The following is a 19914-nucleotide window of genomic DNA, read 5'->3' on the forward strand; positions in this document are numbered from 1 at the left end:
GGGCGGGGAGGGGCGCGCGGGGCACCGTGCTGTGGGCTGCTCTGCGTCTTGATACCACGGGGGTCGCGAGACGCCAAGGTTGGTGCTCGAAACCAGCGACGCAGCCGTGTCGTTCGGCGACGAAGCTTGCCCGCTGCTGCCGCATGCGTCCCAATCTGAGAGCGTGATCCAAGCGGCGCCCGGCGCGGATGGACCCTCGGCGGCCCGGCAAGGCGGATTACCCTAGCGCCGCGCCGCCCACCTGCGCAGCGGACAGCTGCGACCGCAGGCGGTCCATCTCGTCTGTAAGAAGAGAGGACGGGTCCGCTGCAGGCGGCAGGGGCACCGAAGGCAGACAGGCGGGTGTGTCATCCAAGGGGGGGGGGTTGACGACGGGTGGTGTGTTGGAGTGAGACGCGATGGCGGATGTGGGACAGAAGGCGGAGCATGGGGCGGGGCTGCATGCAAGTCGTGCGGGCGGGCGGCTTGTTTCGCACGGCAGCAGCGGCCGCTGCGCTCACAGTTGCGTCCGCCGGCGGGCGCCGCCGCCGCCGCCGCCGCCGCCGCCAGCTGCGCCCGCAGGCCGGCCGCCTCCGCCGCCGCGTCGCCGCTCCTGCGCTCCGCCTCCTCCGCCGCAGCGCGCGCCGCCGCGAGCGACGCGCCCAGCTCGTCCGCGCGCTTGGCGGCCGCGGCCGCCGCGTCGGTCGCGGCGCGCAGCTCTTGCTCGAGCCGCTGCGCATCTGCCGCTGCCGCGGCGCCAAGCGCGCCCGGCTGCTGCTGCTCCTGCTGCTGCTCCAGCTCCCGCACGCGCGCCGCATGCGTATCCAGCTGCTGCCGCGCCGCCGCGAGCTCGGCCCGCACCGCCTCCAGCTGCCCCGCAGCTTCCTCCGCGCGCGCCGTCGCCGCCGCGAGCCGCGCCGCCGCGGCCTCCCCGGGCGCCGGCTGCTCGCCGCCGGGCCGCTGTGGTTGCGGGGAGCCGCCTGGGGCGGCGGCCAGGGCGCTCCTCATCCGCAAGAGCTGCGCCTCGAGTTCAGGCAGGTCCTTCTGGGCAGCAGCGGGGCCACGCAGGGGCGGCCGGCGCGGCGCGGGGCCGCGCGGCGCGGGCGGCGGGCGGCGGGAGCGTGTGGGCGGGTCAGCTTTTGAAAGGGGAAGGGGCTGCCGCGCTCCACGCGTTCATGCGGCTGCCGCTCCGTTTCTCAGCTGCGCGCAGGGGCAATGCATACCACGGCAGCATGGCAGCAGCGCAGCCGCCGCCCAACGCACGGTTTCAGGGCCGCCAACCCCCGCCGCCGCCGCCCCACCTGGGCAGCAACCCCGGCGAGCCCGTCGTGCGTCCGCCGCAGCTCGCCAAGCGCGTCGCGCGCTGCGGCCTCGAGGGATGCGCGTTCCTGCGCCCACTGCAGGCGGGCTGTCTCCAGCTCTTGCTCCAATGCGGACAGCTGCGGCCAAGATGGGCAATCGAACGCATCGCGAAGGAGAAGGTCAATGGGGAGTGCAGCAGACCGCTTTCTTGGCAGTGCCGCAGCTGCTGCCCGCATCCGGTAAAAGGTGGGCACTGCAGCACAGCAGCAGCAGCGGCGGCAGCGGCAGCGGCAGCAGCAGCGGCAGCGGCAGCGGCAGCAGCAACAGCGGCCGCAGCAGCAGCAGCAGCAGCAGCAGCAGCAGCAGCAGCAGCAGCAGCAGCAGCAGGCGCGGCAGTAGCGGCAGCAAATCACTTCAGCAGCTGCCACGGCAGCGGTAGCAACAGCAGCTGCATCAGCCCAATGACGATCCAGGTGACCTAAAACCCTCGCACCTGCCCCTTGAGCTGCGCCACGTCGCCGCTGCTGGCCGACCCGACCTCCAGTTTGAACTGCTGCGCCGACAGCTCCTGCTGCAGATCATCAGCGCGTCGCTGCGCGGCCGCCAGCTCGTCCCTCAGCTGCGCCAGCTCAGCGCCCCCGTCGCTCGCGGCGCCACCGCCGCTGCTTGTGCGCGCCGCCTCCAGCTTCTGCTGCGCCGCCGCCGACGCCGCCGCGTGCTGCTGCGCGGCGCGCCTGCGCGCGTCGGCGGCGAGGGCGAGCGCGCGCCGTTCGCGACACAGGCCCGATTCCGTCACTAGCCTGCAAGCAAGGCGCAACGTCGCTTGCTGCGCCCCCCACCCACCGCCCCTTGGCAGCCTGTTCCCGCCGCCCCTGCCCCTTCGCGCCAGCCTCGCTCCGCTCCCAAGACCCGCTCCTTTGACCGCGGTCAAACGCCTGCTTCCCCCCCTCCATATCGCCCCTCACTTGTGCGCATCCGCCTCCTCGCGCGCCGCGGTCAGCTGCAGCGTCAGGTCCCTCATGTGCCCCTGCAGCTCAACCAGCAGTTCCTGCGGAACGCAGCAGCACCCACAATATTCAATGCCATCTCCCCTTGCAGAAAAAGGGGGCAGTGGCCGCTGCTCCTGACCGCAAGGGGCGGCTACAGGCCCCCGCCCTCGAAAGCGGGGCGCTGCGGGGCAAGGTTGTTGTGTCAAGGGGGCCGCGTCCGCACCTGCAGTGCGGCGTCCGCCGCGGGCCGGTCTGGGGCGCGCGCCAGGGCGTTGGCGAGCTTGAGTTGGTGCTGCAGGTGCTGCGTGTCGGCGTGCAGCTTCGCGTTGGCGTCATGCGCCTCCTGCGATAAAGAAAAAGGGGGTGGGCGAGCGGAGCCGCGGCTCGCTTGCGGCGCTTTACATGGTGGAGGGGACAACCGTCAGGGTGCGCTCGCCGCTGCGGCCCGGGCTTTGCGGCGGAGGAGGAGAGGCCGCGGCCGCAAGGTCGTGAGGCGGCTCGGCCAGGGCGGCGTTTGCGAGCACTCACTCTGAGCTGCTCGCTCATCTGCTTGAGGCGCGTGCGGTCGGCGACAATGTGCTGGCGCAGCTGCTGCTCGCTCATCGCCGCCAGGCGCGCCGCCAGCGACGGGCCCGCCGGCTGCACGGCACCCGGTTGGTGCTGCTGCGACTGCTGCTGCTGCTGTTGGTGCTGCGGGGCAGGGTCGCGTTCGCAACAAGGGCGACCATCGTCGTGTCGGGGCGTCTTATCACGGGCGGCAGCTTTTCTGCCGGCTACTGCAAAAGCTGGGCCCACGCTACCGGCACGGCAAGACATGAGTCGAGCCGCACGCTCCCCCCTCACGGCACTCACCACTGATGCACCGACGCCGCCCCCGCTGGCGCTTCGGTGCTGCTGCACACTCGATGCCATGTTGTGAGCTTGCGCCGACGCCGAGGCGAGGTTCGAGGCAATGTTACCAAGGAATCCCCTCATCTTGCCGTGCCTCCCGCAGGCCTCCTACACTCACTAGGTCGCGCCTACACCCGGCTTCGAACGCCGTGCCCCAACCACCGGGCGTAGGTTGGGACCCGGAATTTATCTTATGCCTTTGTTGCACTAAGATATATCTTGCTGTGGATGATCCGTGAGAAAGCGATCTATCTATCTTTTCTCTCCCATCGCGGATGTGATACACAAGCATAAACCCAGGGAGCGTGTCGTCTTGGACACGCATATGGAGTTGTTGGACCAAGCAGTCTTGATGCATACGTGATTTTGGTGACGGGCACAACCAGCTGGCACCCAGGCGCAGGGTGTTCCGCCAGACGGTGTGACGGGCCCTTCTTTGCTGCACTTGAGTGGGGATACCTGCAGTGAAAGTGCTGTGCACTGGTCCTGAATGTGTGCTGTCAGTGTTTGTTTTAAACAGGAGCTGCTTAGTTCTGAGCAATGTGGGCTTGACCAAACGTAGTTGGTCAATACTGTGATCTGGGTGCAACAGCATGCATCCCCAATAACAACACTTATTGCTGATGTGATAAGGAAGACATGTATGAGGAGGTATCATAAGCATCACATGCATGAGTGCTTGAGTGCAGTTTCTAGGTGGCATATGTGCGGCAGTGCTTCTGCAGGTCTATACAAAAGGGACTGACGTGTGGGCTGAGGCGACCGCAACACACGGTTTGTAACAACACTGGCTGCAGCCAAGGCTGCCAACATCAGCAAATCCATTATGTAAACCCACACATGTGTGCAAAGAATTGAAACCCTACCACACCAGCACATCATTCCCGCTTGTCGTCTGCTCAACTTACCTCCGCTTGCATTTGTATCGTTTCTGAAAAACCATTTAGCCCGCAGTTCACTCCCAAAGCACCTTGACAGCACGTCGGCAACCTCGCCAATTTCTCCGCGCTTGCAGGTGTTGGTGCTAGCAAGTTCTTCTTCCTAATAGCCCTCTCTGTTTATACTGCAACCGTTTCGGTTGTGTCGTCGTGGTCAGGTCGCATCGCGAAGGGAGACACTTCAGGGTGAGCAGGCAGTTGCGCCCCCCCTGCATTCTCCACTAGTCCATGCACGGCTGAGGTTGCTGTGATTATGTTACTGATTGCCTATGAGCAGGCAATTGGCGGATGCACAGCGCTGGGGCACCTGGAAGCCTTGAGCAGCTCGATTCGGTTTTTCCAACCAACCCCGTGTGTCTCGGGTTGCAGCTTGTCTTTGGGCGGAGGGGTGCAGGTCGAGCCAGATGATAGCAGAGGCTGGGTACTGGGTGGTGGTGCGCTGCTTGTGCTGCCGCTTGTCGTTGGTAGGCCAAGGCATCACGCCACGCTCCTCTGCGTGGTAGTAGGACGCACACTGTGATACTGTAGGACGCACACTGCATGCCACGTGTCCATGGCTTCGACACGTAGTGGTTCTGCACAGCGATTTGTATGCATGGCACCCTGCTGCTAGGCACCACCTTGGACCTCCAAGCAGCTCGCCCCAACCATCTGCTGCCTGCAGGTGCTGGACATGTCCAGGGGCCTAATGCACTAGGTGGGAGCAATGGGGGCCCCAATCAGTCGTGCTCTGCTGCCTGCACCCAGCATTGGTAGCGCATCCGCTCCGTAGATTATAGAACTCCTTTGCTCATGTTGCGTACACGAAGAATGGGCGAGGGCAGAGGCACGGCTAGCGGCGCCACGGCTGTGCAGCTGCTGCCTGAGGCGAGCATATGCGCCAAGTCCGTGCGATTGAGTGGCAGCACTCAAAGTGTTCACCAACTCTCTCTTTGTGGTTCGCCACGTCCACAAGTGCCACAGCATCATGAGATTTTCTGATGTGGAAGACCTGCGGGCCCACCTCATCAGCCTGGACTGTGACTATGGCGGCTACGCCGAGTCACTGTGGGCTGGTCACATGCGGACCACCGAGCAGCTTTGTAATGCAAGTCTGCCAACCCTGAGGGCTGCCGGCGTGATCATCGATGTTCACGCTGAAGACATCAAGGCCAGGGCAGGTGAGGAGCGGCGCAGACCCGCGGCTGGCTTCGCAGCGGGGACAATGCCTCAGGCACGTGCCGAGTGCTGGGACATGGCATGCGTGCATGAAAGCCGCGGCCTGCAAGCCGCAGCTGCGGGCACGGCTTGCAGCATGTGTGCACGACCCAGCCACAGCTGGCGTAAGCCTCCTCGACATACTGGTCCGCGACTGCTTGTTATCAACGAGCAAGGGCATTGGCTTTGCCTGTGCCTGCTCTCATTAGGCTTATGAAGCACTTTATGAGGCATGCTTTGGTGGCTGCAGGTCAGCAGGCAGCTCTGCAGCACTGCTGTGGAGCTGCGTGCCCCATGTCGATTGTGTGGTATTGCGACCTTCTTACTTGATAGCCCACCTCCCCACCTTCCATGACTCCCGCCTCGGCTTTCTCCGGCGTCCCCATAGCAACAATCAGTGAGTAACGCATGGCTTTTGCATTCGCTCGTGGCCAGCCATGTATCACATGGCGCACGCTTGTGTTGCACCCCATGCAAACACGCTGCAGCAGCCCTGCATGTCAGGAGACTGCATGCACGACCGTGTGCAGCATGCCAGCCATCAATGTTGTCCTGTATCAAAGGCTCTGTAGCCCTACCCTGCACAACACCTGCATTTTGCAGTTATGCAACTTGTCACCCATGTTACTGAGTTGGACACTGGCTTCTCGGGGCTTGCCTTGTCAACTCTTCCCTCACACGCAGCACGCGCGGACAAGGACCTGGGATGTTGGGCGCAGCAGCTGGTGGACACCCAGGAGGTTGATGGCTGCCTGCGCCAGCCAGCAAGCCAGCCTGCGGGCCTGCCGCCACAGCTGCGTGGCAGCCTGTACATTCGGCGCAGCTACCGCAGGATGTTCGACTTGCTGTGGGCCAGCCGCAGCAATGAAGGGCAGCAACCGGGGTTTGTTGTGACAGGCACACCTGGCACTGGCAAGAGCGCCTTCGCCCTCTACCTCATTCAGCAGCTCGGCATCGAGCAGCAGACTGTTTTTTACGAGTACGAGGAGGAGAGGCGCTGGTGCCGCATCAAGTTTGACTTCAGCGGTCCCCAAGCTGTGGCCAAGTCTGTGATGGCATCGGTGCACGACGGTGAGCACAGTCAACTTCACATAGGGGAAAGCAGTTGCTGTGGTGAAGGTGCGCAAGCATGACACCTCGATCCCGATGAGGCCGCAGACGGCTTTCCCAATCCGCACTTGCCATTGGCAACAGCAACAGCGGTCCAGCCCATGTTGTTATGGGCCAGGGCCTGTGTCAATGGCGTCCCCTTGTTTTCCAACACAACTGACAGCAGTTTGTACAGATGGCATGCTAGCTGCCCCTTACCCACGCTTTCCGGCCTGGTCCTTTACCGCTTTGCAGATGACTTGCGCGCTGGCGAGGCCTGGCTGATCGTGGAAGGCCCGCCGGCAGCCAATGTGGAATTTGGGGGCCTCACTAAGACGGTGGTGCTGTCGTCACCTGATTATTCCAACTTCCGCACGTTCATCAAGGGCAAGTAAGTCTTGTCGCCGACTTGAAGCTGGCTGGCTTGAGATGCTTGGGATTCATAACTGCAGGGCCTGTTGCCGCACGCAGTTGGCTGAGCCCACCTCCTCCGGTCCCATTTTCGCTGCACAAAGTGCCTTGCCGAGGCAATCAACTCGCCCGGGTGTTTCTGTTGCCGACCCTGCTGCCTTTAAGGTACTGCCATGAACCCCTCTACATGCCAACATGGAGCCTTGCCGAGCTGCAGGCCTGCAGGCAGCGGCTGTACGAGGATGTGGCAGCTGACACCGTGGCGGAGCGGTACTCCTGGCTGGGAGGCAGCATCAGGCATGTATTGGTGAAGCTCAACACGGACCCTGAGCAACGGGTGCGCGGAGCCCTGCACAAGCAGAGTGCACAGCAGCTGGTGCGTGCCATCGAACAGGCCGTCAGCTGCGCCTCCGAATTTCCCCACACATTGGGTCATTTCCAGGTGCGCCCAAATCTGGGGTTGACACCAAGTGGTGCACAGCTATGATGCATCTTGCTGCAGCGGCTGGTTTGAGCAGCGCGTTTGAAATGCCGTTTGTTGATGTGTTGAGCTGACAGTTCCAGTAAGCAGAATGCAGCCCCCTTTCACAGGGAGCTCGGCCTTCAAAACGGTCGTGCGCAGCATAGCCTTTCTTTCTGAAACGTGCGGCGCTTGTACTTGCCGTACTCTGCCTGTCGCAAAGCTAACTTGCATGCGCTTTCCTCGCACTCCAGTGTGGGGGAGTTGCAGTACTGAAAACTTGCGCACCACTGTGTGCTGCTGGTGCCCCTCTCGCTGATGCCACAGGTTCGGTCAGATTTCTCAGTGGGCTACGTGAACTTCGCGTCGCCCCGCATCGCGGACCTGGTGCTACAGCAGCTGGCAGCTGAGCTGCGACAAGGCCTGCGGCAGTTCCTGGTGGCGTCCAAGGACGAGACCAACCCTGCTGGCCTGAGGGGCGTGCTGTTTGAGCGGCATGGGCACAAGGTGTTCCAGCAGGGCGGCGTCACGTGCAAGTGGCGGCAGCTGCAGCCGCTGCATCTTGCAGAGGAGGATATTCTCCAGCCGCCACCACAGCAGCAGGGGCAGCAGCAGCAGCAGCAGCAGCAGCAGCAGCAGCAGCAGCAGCAGCAGCAGCAGGGGCAGCAGCAGCAGCAGCAGCAGCAGCAGCAGCAGCTGTGCATTGTTGTGGGGCAGCAGTTGCAGCAGCCAACAAAGTCTGACTTTTACCAACCCCTTCTACACAATACCCACGGGGATGCAGTTGAGGTGGGATGGCGGTACAGAGGATTTGGCCACAACCAGCCACAGTAGCAACGCATACATCATGCCCCTCGGCATCAACAATGCTGCATGGGATGCCATCGTTTTGTGTGGCTCTGATGCACCTCTGATCCTGCAGTTCACGGTCGGACGTGCGCATGGCATCCAGGCGCGCCCTCTAGTGAAGCTGCTAGAGCGCCTGGGCCCAGAGCGCAGCAAGGCAGCGCGGCTGGTGTTTGTGGTTCCGCCCGGGGTTTTTGACACTTTTACCAGGCAGCCATGGCAGACAGCCAAGGGGGAGGCGTTGGCCAGTGTGTGCTCAACCCTCGAGCCCGTGCAGCAGTGGGTCATGGAGTTGAAGGTGCAGCCCAGCCCGCATGGCAGCAGCAGCCACAGTGGTGGCACCGGCAGTGCTGCAGCCAACAGCAGGAACGGCAGTGCTGGTGGTGCCCCGCCAGCGTGAGGTCGTTGCATTGAGTTGAACGAGAGTACGTGTTGTGATGCATTAATGTGTGATTTACGGATCGATGGACGGACTGGGTCTTGAATTTGTTTGGAGCGGGCTTCTGCTGTCCAAAGGCCATTGAATGAGCCTTGACCCATCTTAAATCTGTGGGACCATCGGTGTAGTTTGCCTCACCTTCTGGACACCAGCCTCGAGGGCTTATTGGCAACCTGTTGATTCAGCACAGAGATAGGGGCAGGGGAGGCTGTTCAGGGCTAGTTGTTGAATCGGCTGGCCGGTCACGTGTCGTTGGTGGTACACCACGCTTGACCTAACACACTGCTGCGCGTTTGATGTGCAGTTTGACCTTCATGGCGGTGTTCGCATGATTGTGCATACAAATGCAAAGGTGCAGGGAAGTCCTCACTTTTGAAACACATGTGCTGAATTTGAGACACGTCGTTAGGCTGGACATGCGATTTTGGTGTACAGGCGCACGCACTCTGGTGCTGCGCCTCTGGGCGGACCCTACGCTCGTGTTGTCGAGTGGGGCAGGGCACATGCAATGATTTGGCTGCGCACATGACCTGGTTGTGTGTTGGTAGTATTCTTAAACCAGGCAGCGAGCACAACTCTCAGCAAAGCATAAGCTTGAGTCCAACCTAGTTGGTCCAGCTCGAAGTGACAGCATCGATCCCCCTTACTTGCTGCTGATGTGGTAATCATTACATGCATGGGTTGTTGGAAATAGCTCAGGTGGCAGATGTATGGCATTGCTTGTACAGGTCCATAATTCCATGCGGCAAAGCATAGGCCGAGGCAACCACATCACACAGTTTGTAACGACCATGGCAGGCGATGAGGCTTCCCACCCCATTCGATCATTCATGACAGCACCACATGCCATGTGTGCGACAGCAGAAACCGTCGCCGGTGAAAACAGAAGCTTGAGCTCGCGTGCATGGGTATAAGCAAAGCGAGGTGCGCCGTTGCACAATGGAATGAACAGCCGCACGAGCACTGGGGGAAAAATTGTGTTGGCAGCGCAGTTTTTATGCCATGCCTCGGGATCTTGAGGAGGTAGCCCCCCGGGGGCGGCAGCGCCGCCCTTATGTGAAGAACGCCTGGTGTATCTGCTGCGCCTTGGTGCATACGACAGGGCCGCATCCTGCGCGCCGCCGACGCTGCCCGCGACCCCCTGCAGGCCCGCAGCGTCGATGGCGCCGTCGACCGCGGCGCCCTTGAGGGGGTTGACGACAAAGTTCTTGAGAGCGTCCTGTGAATGCCGTGTTGAATAGTGATGATTAGATGCGATGATCGACTGAATGTGACGAAGGCGCATCGTCGCTGCCGCGCTCTAAGAGCAGGCAAAAGGGCACGCGGCTAGAGCGACGGCGACGCGTCGGCGGTCTGTGCTGGGGCGCAGCGGGCGGTCCTGGTCTGGCATAATGCAGCGCATGACTCGTCCCTGCCCCCACCACCAGCCCGTAGCACCCACCTTAACAAAGTGCGCGCCGACCTGAGGAGTGAGGCAGTGAGCAGTCGATTATGAGAAACGAGCGCAGTGGTGGTTCAATCAGCACATGACAAACAGCGCGTGCCCCGCCCAGCCCCTGCCAATAACACACGCACACCGACGCACGCCTGGCAAGGCACAAGGCGCAGGCAATCACAGCGAGCCGCCAATTGTCGGAGGAGCGCCGCGTGCTGCGGCGCGGGCGGCCGGCTGCCCTGGCCCACCTGCCGCAGCGCCATTATGATCGCGACAATGGCCGTCCAGTCAACGCCGGGCGCCACATCAATGATCATCTCGCTGCCTGGGAAGCATCGACATGGTCTTACTTGTTGGTGTTGCTGCGGCTGAGTGTGCAAGGCTGGTTGACGCCGCCCACTTGACATGAGGTGCTAGGCGCTGGCCGGACGCTGGTCGCCTGGCACCACTACTCAACAGACATCAACACTGCGCATGTCAGCCGCAACGATCCTCGACGCAGCGTCCCCCGATCAGCTGTGCTCACCCGCGCCGAGCGCCGCCTCTAACACGAGCGCCTTAGTGCTTTTCTGGCAGAAGCAGACCTGGGATGGAAGCAACATAACGCCTTGTCGTGCGCAGAGCATGCCAGCCACCACTGCCAGCACAGGCGGCCTGCATCAGGCGGCAGAAGAAGCAGCAGCAGCAGCAGCAGCAGCAGCAGTAGCAGCAGCAGCAGCAGCAGCAGCAGCAGCAGCAGCAGCAGCAGCAGCAGCAACAGCAGCAAAAGCAGCAGCAGCAGCAGCCGCATGAGACGGACGGCGCTCTGGACAGTGCGAGCAGAGCGCGCGGGCTCTTCGCACCAGCTCGTCCCGCGGGTTGACGATCTGGAATGTGCGGCCCATAAGGTCTGGCAGGATCCTGCGGGGCCCCGCGATGCATGTGGGTGCATCAGGTTTGATCCGCCCCTTGCGCGCGCACCCACGCCGCAAGGACTGCCGGCCAGCAACAGCGGTGAGGCAGAAGCAGCATCGCGGGCTCGACGGGAGCAAAGCTGCGTGCGGCCCTTGGCCCCGCCTGCCGGCGCTGCCGCCTCCCCCGGCCCCCGCCCTCGACTGCCCCCACCTGTACAGGACCTCCTTGCCCTCTCCCTTCATGACGCCTATGTTGGAGCGCAGGGCCAGGTTCTTGAGCTTGCTCTCCTGAGGGCGGTGGTTGATGGGCATGAATCAGGGAGGTCCCTGGCGCATGCCTGCCTGCCTGCTTCGATCCCGCATGCGTCGCCTTCTGGTGCCTGCCTGCTGTTCGGCTGCGATCTCCATCAGGATGATCGATGTCACAGGTGTGCAGGGGCGTTCATGCCCCGGCATGCGTGCTTGCATGCGTGCATGTGTGCTTGCATGCGTGCATGTGTGTACACATACAAATGTGCACAAGCTTGCAACCCACACGATAATATCCCAAAATACTTCCACAAACACAGGATTATACATACACAGAGTCACATGCATGCGCACACGCACGAATGCATGCATGCATGGTGCGCACGCACACTCTCACACACACACGCACACATGCGCAAAAAATACACATACACGTACATTTACACATAAATACACGCACCGGTGCATGCATCCAAACACGCACACACACGCGCACACACACGCACACACACCTTGCCGATGTTGAAGATCAGCGCGCCACTCGAGTCATACACCCACTGCCGCCCGTGCCTGCTGATAGCCTTGGGCCGGATCTTCAGGCTCGTCATCCCGTTGTAGCCAGTGACTGGGGTGCAGCAGGCGGTGTTTGGGGCGAGCAATGCGGCGTTAGGATGCAAGTGGTTGCTTGGTCTGTCTGCACCGCCCACACGATTCACCTGGACCTCGTTTGACCCTGCTCAAACGAGAGACAATCTGTTGTCCAGAGCTCACCGTTGCACGCAGACTCCCACTCCCCCATCTGCGGAGCGGGCGGGGACGGGCAGGCGTCGGGTGCATGTGGGTGACCCGAGGAATCTCGGGCTGCCCCGGGCAGCCCTTGCCTTACCAACAATGCCGCCTATAAAAAGGTCATCGAATTACAAGATCCCCTCTCTTCCGCTCTCATTCCACCAGAGCGCGCATGCACTGCTGCTACAGCAAGGAGCGTTGCTGGGGCCCCCCAAGGCTGCACCTTGCTGTCGTAGGCCTGTATCGTGTTGCTGGTCTGCAGGGGGTCGAACGCGTCGTATGGGTTCTTGCCGTGATGCCACAGCACCGCGACGACGCGGCCGCAGGAGTCAAAGATCCGGAAGTCGTCGCGGCTCACGTGCGCCTGCGGGGCGCCAGCACCAGGGGGCGCCCGCGCCAGGGAGGCGCGAGGGCCGGGCAGGCTTTCGGCCGCCGCCGTTGGGCCGGGGCGCGTGCGCGTCCCGCCGGCACGCGCGGAGCGAGAGGGTCGAGTGGGAGCATCATCACGCGTAGGTTGCAGGTCGAGGGCGGGCTGCTGCTTCGGCGGGGCAGTGATTTCAGGCGCACCTTTTTCAAATGAAGCTGCGGCGGCAGCAGGCAGCAGGTGGGGGTGGCGGTCGCGGCATCAGGTGGGCGCTTTGCAACGCACGAGGCAGGCGCAGGTGTGTGGTATCATGGTACCGCACCGGCTCGTGCAAGGTCTGCACACATTGGTATACGTAAGTGCAACAGTCGTGCATGGACTTGAGGCAAGCATTCTGCCGACGTTGCTGCAGCGTGCTCCCCGCGCCGCCTCGCACCGGCTTGCTTCGTTTGAGAAGTGGTGGCCCAGCACGAGGCCGCTCCCAGGCAACTGCCTGACTAGTTCGGGAAAGGGCGGCCCCACCGCCAAGTTGATGGCGAAGTTGGGGTCGTTGAGCCTCGAAAGCTCGGTTGCCATGGCTTTGGGCACGCCTGGGAAAAGATAAAGATCTACGTACGGGCTTGCGCAGCAAGTTTTTGGAGAAAGAGTGTTGCGGCACAACGAGGCTGCCCGTTGATATATCATAAGGTTGAGTTCACGGCAGTGGGTCAGCTGGAGTCGGGCAAACAACAGGACCGCCTTGATGGCTGGAATCTGCCACCGGCATGCAGCTGCACGGCACTCCTTCGTGATGGGGCAAGCAGCACCGCCTGACCGCTGTTCTATACGGCTCTGTGTTTGAAAGCACAAGGAAACGCACCTACGCTATAGGGCAGTCCAATTTTCGCACAGCTTGCCATGCGACACGCTCTGCCATGATGAGAATGACGATTTCTTTGTTGGTGTTGCTGAACTGAGGGACTTCTTGCATACACCCCTGTGCGCGCACGCATGCATGCACATGTGCACGCACGCTCGCGCCTTTGCAAGCACATGCACGCGCGCGCACTCACACACACTCTCTCTGTCTGTCACACACGCACGCACGTGCGCGCGCGCGCGCACACACAAACACACACACATGAACACATGTGAACACACGAGTGCGCTCAAGCGCACGCCAGTGCCTGGACACACGCGAACACACAAGTGCGCTCAAGCGCGCGCCAGTGCATGATCCACACAGGATACAACATCAATTATGATAAGTGAGGCGCACAATTATGACAAGAGAGGTTGGTTGTGACAACCACCAGCCATACAGATGTATGGACAAGACACAGAGCAGGGCTGCAGTACGCCGTGCCCGCGCCGCCCAGGCGCCGCCACTCGGCCCCCAGACGAGCAACCCGGCGGTCCTCTATGGAAGCGCTTTGCCACGAGGAGCGCGCTCAGGTCGCCTCCATTTGTTATAAAATCCAACTTGTAGCACAGAATCCGCGAAAGTGAGCACGGCCACCCGCTTGCAAGGAACTCAGATTGCGTGCTTGCGGCACGCCCGAACAATCCCTTTGGCCCTCATCACGGTGTGTATATCATGTGTTTGCTAGTTCTACCCGGATAAACAGTCAGCTGCGAACTGGTCACCCACCCGGCGCCGCTGTCGGGAAGGGGGCCCAGGGGCGGGCCGTTCCAATGGTGTGGCGCTGCACCTGCCCGCGTGGGTCCAGCCACCAACACAAACGGTGGGCGAGAGGCTTCAGAGCTTTGATCACCACGCAGCAACCCTCCCAAACGCCCCCGCAGTCCTGGCGGCAAGCCAGCGTTTGCAGCCCAAGCAGTCCCACCATGCACATGCTTCGGTGTACGCTCCTGGTTGGAGCGCTGCTGCTAGCGCTGGCGCTTTCAGACGTGCAGGGCCGTGAGGTGGCCGCCGACCAAAGTGAGTGTGCTGCTGCGGCGGCGCTGGCCTCCAAGCGGGCGGCGAGGATGGGGTTTCAGTTGCGAGCACGTGCAGGCGCGGCAGCGGCCGGCCGCTCAATTCTTTCGCACCCACTCAGATTTTGTGCCGTTACACTCACGGGTGTCCTTGCAACATGTCCACTCGCATCATCCCACCTCAGACGCCCCAAGCATCCCAATCTACGGCAACTGGTGCGGCGGCACGTGTGACTGTTTCACGGACGCCTCGCCCGACACGCGTACATTCTCCTCATCTGGGTGCAGCCCGCAGCCGCTGCAAAATCTCTGTTTACTCCAGCAGCAGGGCTGAGCCCAGCCACGCCTCCCGCCGCACGCTCTTCCCCCCCCCTCAAGCCGAACATCACTCACAAACAGTTGTCGGCGTGCATACGCTTCCAGGTGTGGCCCCAACCACGGGTCTGGCAAGCCCATCGACGCACTGGACGCCTGCTGCGAGGTGGGATGCATCCCCAGCGGCCCCGCTTCGGCCAGCCCGCCCCGCCTCGCTCGCTTGCTCGCGTGCTGGCTGTCCAAACCTTTTCACTGACCGGAAAATATGCCCATTAATGCGGACGCCACCAAGCTCATTGGAAAGACACCCACGGTGTGCTTTGCTCATTGGCTGTGCTGCCCCGTCCTGAATCTGCCTGGCGACATGCGCGCTGCCGCCGCGCAGGCGCACGACAAGTGCTACGACAAGAATGGCTACTTCAACTGCGACTGCGACAAGAATATCCTGGAATGCCTTCAGGGCGTGTTCATCTCCAACGGGCCGCGGCGCGAGGACCAGAACGCGTTCAAGACGGCGGCGATGCTGTACTTCAGGAATGCGCCGTGCAGGTCATCAGGGGGGTCGTGGTCGTTCTTCCGGTGGCTGCAGAACCTCGGGTGACGGCCCGCCGGGCGTGGCGACGCGCCAGTGGGTCGCGCCGTCGCGCGAGGCGCCAGCCAAGCTAGGGCATCTATGGCTGCCGTCGCCCTGCACAGCTGTCCCACCCGTGTTCATGCTTTCTTGATATTGCTAGGCCTGCGATAATGGTGTGGCATGCACAAACGTCAAGAAGACCATAAGAAATACAAGCATGAAGTCTGCGGCAGGCTTTAGAGCTCATCAACTGTGTCCTGACTTTGACTGCATTGCACATATGAACAGGATGAACGAACTTTATGCTTCAAACAAATGATATTGCACTTCAGCACTTCAATCCCACTCTATGCAGCAGCCTGTTGTCGGTAATTTCGGTATCCCGCTCCCGGTTCTGAGCCTCTTGGGGTTCATGTCGAATGTGCTGCGTGTCTACGTGGCACTGGAAGCTGTTAAGTGCAGCTTCTACACAGATATGCGGTATCGGAGGGTGCGCTGCGCGCCAATGAGCCAAGGGTTCACGCACTGCGCAGCCGCTTCGGGCGCCGGGGTGCGTGCGCACTGCTGCTCAGAAGATCACTTCGCATATTGGAATCGTAAATTCCATCACGTGCTAGCGCCGCCACCACTGTGGCGGTTGCCCGCGTAGTGATGGCCGAGAGGCGGAGTGCAGAAGACTGGCGATGGGTCAATGAGATGGTTGTGCCGGCGATGCAACATCACTTTGATGTATATTACTTTATCCGTCTTTTTGGCACGCCCAGTGCATTACCAGACGAGCCATCCGAGTCCACACGTATCCGCTGCTCGCTGGGGCACCCCGGCGACCTGCATCCATCCCGCGTTCGTCCTCACAAACGGCCTTGAACGGATATTGGGTGGTTGGATAGTGTTAAGGATCCTATTAGTCTCGTGCTAGGGCCTCCTGGCGCAGGTTTGCCGCGCGACCAGCGGCTGCAATCCACCGAGGAGGCCAGCGCAGGCTGCACAGCCTTCAGATAAGGTAGGATGGACGTATATCGCCTGTATAAGGGCGACAGTCAGTCATAAAGGCCGCAAGACGGTGTGGAGGGCCGATTCCTGGGGCGGCTGGTGCGGCAGATATCATACGCTGCGGCATGCACAGGCCTGCGCGGTCCCAGCCAACGCAGTATTGGACCCATATCATGCACACATCATGCACGCGTCGCACGCTGACAGTTTGTCGGTGCGTGGCACAACGTGCCAGGGGCCCGAGGCTCAACTCAACAACGGCGAGCAGCAGCCCGGCAGCGGCGGCGGCGGGCGGCAGACTCGCTCCATTATGCCTTTTCGCCCGCGGGCGCTCCTGGCGTGGGCGGTGCTGGTGGTGCTGATGCTCTCCGGGGTGCAGGCGCGGCATCGCGACGACGCGCCAAGTGAGCTTGGCTGGCCTGCTCACACCGGAGGATCAAACGGTCGGGGGGGCAGGTGCCGGCCGGCTGCAGGCAAGGGGGCCGCAGCCGCTGGCCGCAGGGCCACCGCTGCACCGGCGCGTGGCTGTGGGTACCTGCAAGGCGGCGTACGCTGCGGCAGCTGCCGCTAGACTGCACTGAGCGCACAAGCCTCAGCCGGTTTTCACACGCGCCAACCCACACGCCCTGTCGCTGGCTTCCCTGGACGGCCGCAGGCTGGCCCCTGTACGGCAACTGGTGAGCAGCTGCGCGGACTGTGCTCGCACCCGGCGGCAGACTGGGAGGGAAAGCGACGACCCTAGGGCTTGCCCCCGACAAGCGGAAGCCGGCCAGGCTCGAGAGCAGCCGGCGGCCCGTGTCTGCACTCGAGGCAGGACCAGGGCGCGGCGCTGGGCCCGCGCGGTCGCAGCCAGGGTGCAGCGCCCCCGTTGACCGCGACCCTGAATGCATGCGCATGCGCTCTTTCCCGCTGCAGGTGCGGCCCCAACCATGGTGGGGACGCGGCTCCCATCGACCCCCTGGACACCTGCTGCCAAGTGGGTGCCTTTACTTTCGGCCGCGCCCTCTCCTCGCGGGTTTGCCGCTGGCGCCGGCTGCCGGTGCAGGCGAGACAGCGTGTGTGTGGCGGATGGGCGAGCGGCTGGCGGACTAGTCTGACGGACGCCCGACACCGCAAACGTTGGCCTTGAATTCCTGCCCCCCCTCTCGGCGTCCCTCCGCCGCAGGCGCACGACAAGTGCTATGCAGCGAGCGGCTACCTGAACTGCACCTGCGACGAAAAGATGGTGTCGTGCCTGAACGACGTCAAAATCCCGCAGGCCTCTGAATTCAAGGGGCAGCGGATATTCAGGGCGGTCGCGGTCATGTACTTCAAACTGTCGCTCTGCCGGACGGCGGGCGCGTGGACTTGGATGCGGCTCGCGACGATTGCCTCGTCGGCCGTCGCGTCGCGGTGACGCGGCCGCGACATGTGCAGTTGCGCCGCACGCGTTGTTTTGTACCTGCTTTCCCCCTCCTTACCACCATGCGGCCCCAAACGAATCGGCGCCGCGCCCCTCCCTTTCACGGGGCGCCGCGCTGCGGCGCGCCGCCGGGCGGCCGTCGGCATGGCTGCGGGCGACGCGTCTTCCCACGCGGCGCCCTGCGCCTCGCGGCCTCGCGGGCGGCGGCGCCTTGCGAAGAGGCAAACCTTCATTGATATGATGATCGCTCGCTTGCTATGAGGGAAGATGAAGGGCCACCACCCCTGGACTATGCGCGCTTCTCCGCTCGTCTGGAATCACCCCCATGCGCACACACCACTCCCCTTGGAGCCGCCGAGCTCAGCTGCGGGGCCGCTGCAGGCACGGGTCCCCTCCTCTGAGGGCCGTTGCAAAGCCAATGCTCTGCAAAGACCGGTGCCAGCAGCGCCTGCCGGCGATCAAGCCCCCTTAGCCACACAAACTCTAGCCAGGGCCATCGCTCTTGGCCGCCTTGCTCCTCGGTTGCATGACATGTCAACCGTTGCAAGACCTTCCCAGCAACACCAAAACACCTGACAACCCCGGGGCGCCCCTGCGGAGCCCCGCTGACACATTTATTCTCAACCTTTGCGCGCCCGCGCCCGCGCGCCGCGCGCATGCACTGCCTGTGATGTTGAGCCACGGTCGGGCCGCGAGGCCCGCAATGCACCCTGTGGGCACCTTGGGGCGCCGAAAGGCGCGGCGCAGCGCAGCGCCCTCAGGCTGCGCGCGCGGGAGATGGCGGATGCTTTTCTTGGCAAGGCCGCCGTGAGGGCGGCGGAGAGGGCTGGGCTGCGAGCGGTCACAGAGCACAATTCTGCCGCACGCATGTAACGCGCGCTGTTTTTGTCGTCGGCCGGATGGGGATGATGTACGTAGTGGGGACGTCGAGCCGAGGCTGCGGCGAGCACGGCCACCGAGCCAGAGGCGGCGGCGGCATCACCCTGTGGCGCCGCAAGTATGCCACAGGGCGGCGGGCTGCTGGGAGGCGGGCGCGCAGGCGGCATGGCGCACAACGCCATTTGACCGGTCAACCGAGGTCTCTGGCACACATGCGTGCCTGCACCTGGGTTTCCGGGCCTCCAAGCGGCAACCCGCCTGATCACCAGTTTGCTGACGAGACCGCTGCCCGCACAGATACGCCGGATAGTCTAATTGAGCACAGCTTTACAAACGGGTTGACGAGAGGGAATGAGTAGGAGTTGCTGCTGAGTGCCCTCGACTGCGTGCGCGTGATGGCCTCTTCTCGGGGCCTGGCCAAAACAGGCGCCACGAAAGGCCGCGCGCGGTGCGTCATGCGGGCGTGCGTGTGGCCATGCAATATTCACAGATGCCAAGATCGACGGTACAAACGGACATGACTAAAGACAAAGCAAGGGCCGACGCTGGCAGAAGAAAAAACCCGGTGAAGCAGACCCACTGCGCTCTGCATCTTGGCAGGCGCCCGGCTGCTCGCATCAACGCCGCCGCTGCCCCAGAGCGAGTGGCCCTGGCGCGGCCCCAACCCCTGGCCCTGCCGGCCCCAACAGCTGACGATCCCTTCAGATCACATCACATCAGATCAGATCGCCAGATCGCACCACCTCAGATCAGAAGAACAGGTCGACCTCGTCCTTCTCCTCCTCGGCCTGCTGCTTCGCCTTCTCCCCGCTGGCGGTGGCGGCGGCGACGGCGGCGGCGACCTCGTCGCGCTCAGAGGGGGCCAGGCCGAACAGGCCGGCCAGCTCCTCCCTCTTGGCGCCGTCCTCCACCTGGGAAGAGGGTTGGGCGAAGGGGCGCGGGATGAGAGACGAGAGGTCTCGCAGGGACGCGCCCGGGACGCCGCGCGCCGCGTGGGGGTTCGGCGCGCGCGTTCGCTCCGCACGAAGCGGCGAGGCGCTCCCGCGTCGCTGCGGCGGCGGGCGCTCCGTTTTGACGGCGCCCCCCTGGCTGGAACAGCGTCAGGAAGCCGCGGTCAGACGGGGCAGAGTGGGGGCCGCGTGCGCTCACCCTGCCGCAGTAGGTGGCGAACAGCTCCTTGAGCTCCTCGTGCTCCCCCCACTGCACCGCCCCCACGCCGCCTGCTTCCGGCTGCGCGCGGTACGCGCTCAGCAGGTTGTTGAGGCTGGTGATGACGTCACTGGAGCGCTTCTGCCGGTGTTGGCTCACGGCCTGCACCAGCAGCATGCGCTTACGGCTGCCGATGAGCTCCCGCAGGAGACTCTTGATGCGGCTCTGCTCCACGCCCAGGATCTGGTGGTCAAACAAGGTCAAACGTTGTTGGAATAGTGAGTGCACAGTAACAATGAGTGCGTTCAGCGCTAAAGGGGGGGGGGTTGGGTCGCCGGGCGATCAAGGGGGGAAACAAGGCATCAAGCCTGGCGGCCGTGGGCGTGGCTATGTCGAGTCGTGAGAAGCCTGGAA

At 62.9% G+C, this 19914-nt stretch overlaps 5 protein-coding genes across 5 annotated transcripts in view; 2 read left to right on the forward strand and 3 right to left on the reverse strand.

The window, feature by feature from the left end:
• Window positions 1-3182, reverse strand: part of MNEG_4732 (hypothetical protein) — a gene marked incomplete at both ends in the record, with an annotated part of 5627 nt that extends 2445 nt beyond the window's left edge. Inside the window, 7 exons of the mRNA XM_014046788.1 lie at window positions 242-306; window positions 501-939; window positions 1775-2015; window positions 2247-2329; window positions 2494-2613; window positions 2799-2960; window positions 3123-3182. Coding sequence (XP_013902242.1) covers window positions 242-306; window positions 501-939; window positions 1775-2015; window positions 2247-2329; window positions 2494-2613; window positions 2799-2960; window positions 3123-3182 — 1170 coding nt within the window. The remainder of the gene's footprint in view (window positions 1-241; window positions 307-500; window positions 940-1774; window positions 2016-2246; window positions 2330-2493; window positions 2614-2798; window positions 2961-3122) is intronic.
• A 1884-nt stretch (window positions 3183-5066) lies between these two features.
• MNEG_4733 (hypothetical protein) lies at window positions 5067-8873 on the forward strand (the record flags this gene model as incomplete). The annotated part of the gene is made up of 6 exons (XM_014046789.1): window positions 5067-5259; window positions 5981-6367; window positions 6641-6776; window positions 7022-7172; window positions 7584-7993; window positions 8846-8873. 6 exons carry the CDS (start codon window positions 5067-5069, stop codon window positions 8871-8873), a joined length of 1305 nt encoding a protein of 434 aa, XP_013902243.1.
• Window positions 8874-9867: 994 nt separating this feature from the next.
• MNEG_4734 (hypothetical protein) lies at window positions 9868-12847 on the reverse strand (the record flags this gene model as incomplete). The annotated part of the gene is made up of 10 exons (XM_014046790.1): window positions 9868-9894; window positions 9983-10003; window positions 10225-10301; window positions 10503-10560; window positions 10819-10876; window positions 11081-11157; window positions 11631-11743; window positions 11890-11917; window positions 12131-12271; window positions 12794-12847. The coding sequence occupies 10 exons, from the start codon at window positions 12845-12847 to the stop codon at window positions 9868-9870; spliced, it is 654 nt and encodes a 217-aa protein (XP_013902244.1).
• A 1921-nt stretch (window positions 12848-14768) lies between these two features.
• On the forward strand, window positions 14769-17466 carry MNEG_4735 (hypothetical protein; the record flags this gene model as incomplete). The annotated part of the gene is made up of 5 exons (XM_014046791.1): window positions 14769-15082; window positions 16278-16474; window positions 16726-16747; window positions 16986-17046; window positions 17236-17466. The coding sequence occupies 5 exons, from the start codon at window positions 14769-14771 to the stop codon at window positions 17464-17466; spliced, it is 825 nt and encodes a 274-aa protein (XP_013902245.1).
• A 1634-nt stretch (window positions 17467-19100) lies between these two features.
• MNEG_4736 (hypothetical protein) lies at window positions 19101-19677 on the reverse strand (the record flags this gene model as incomplete). The annotated part of the gene is made up of 2 exons (XM_014046792.1): window positions 19101-19262; window positions 19501-19677. 2 exons carry the CDS (start codon window positions 19675-19677, stop codon window positions 19101-19103), a joined length of 339 nt encoding a protein of 112 aa, XP_013902246.1.
• Window positions 19678-19914: the final 237 nt, after the last annotated feature.

The sequence above is a fragment of the Monoraphidium neglectum genome (assembly GCF_000611645.1).
Source record: "Monoraphidium neglectum strain SAG 48.87 unplaced genomic scaffold scaffold00671, whole genome shotgun sequence".
NCBI classification, from domain to species: domain Eukaryota; kingdom Viridiplantae; phylum Chlorophyta; class Chlorophyceae; order Sphaeropleales; family Selenastraceae; genus Monoraphidium; species Monoraphidium neglectum.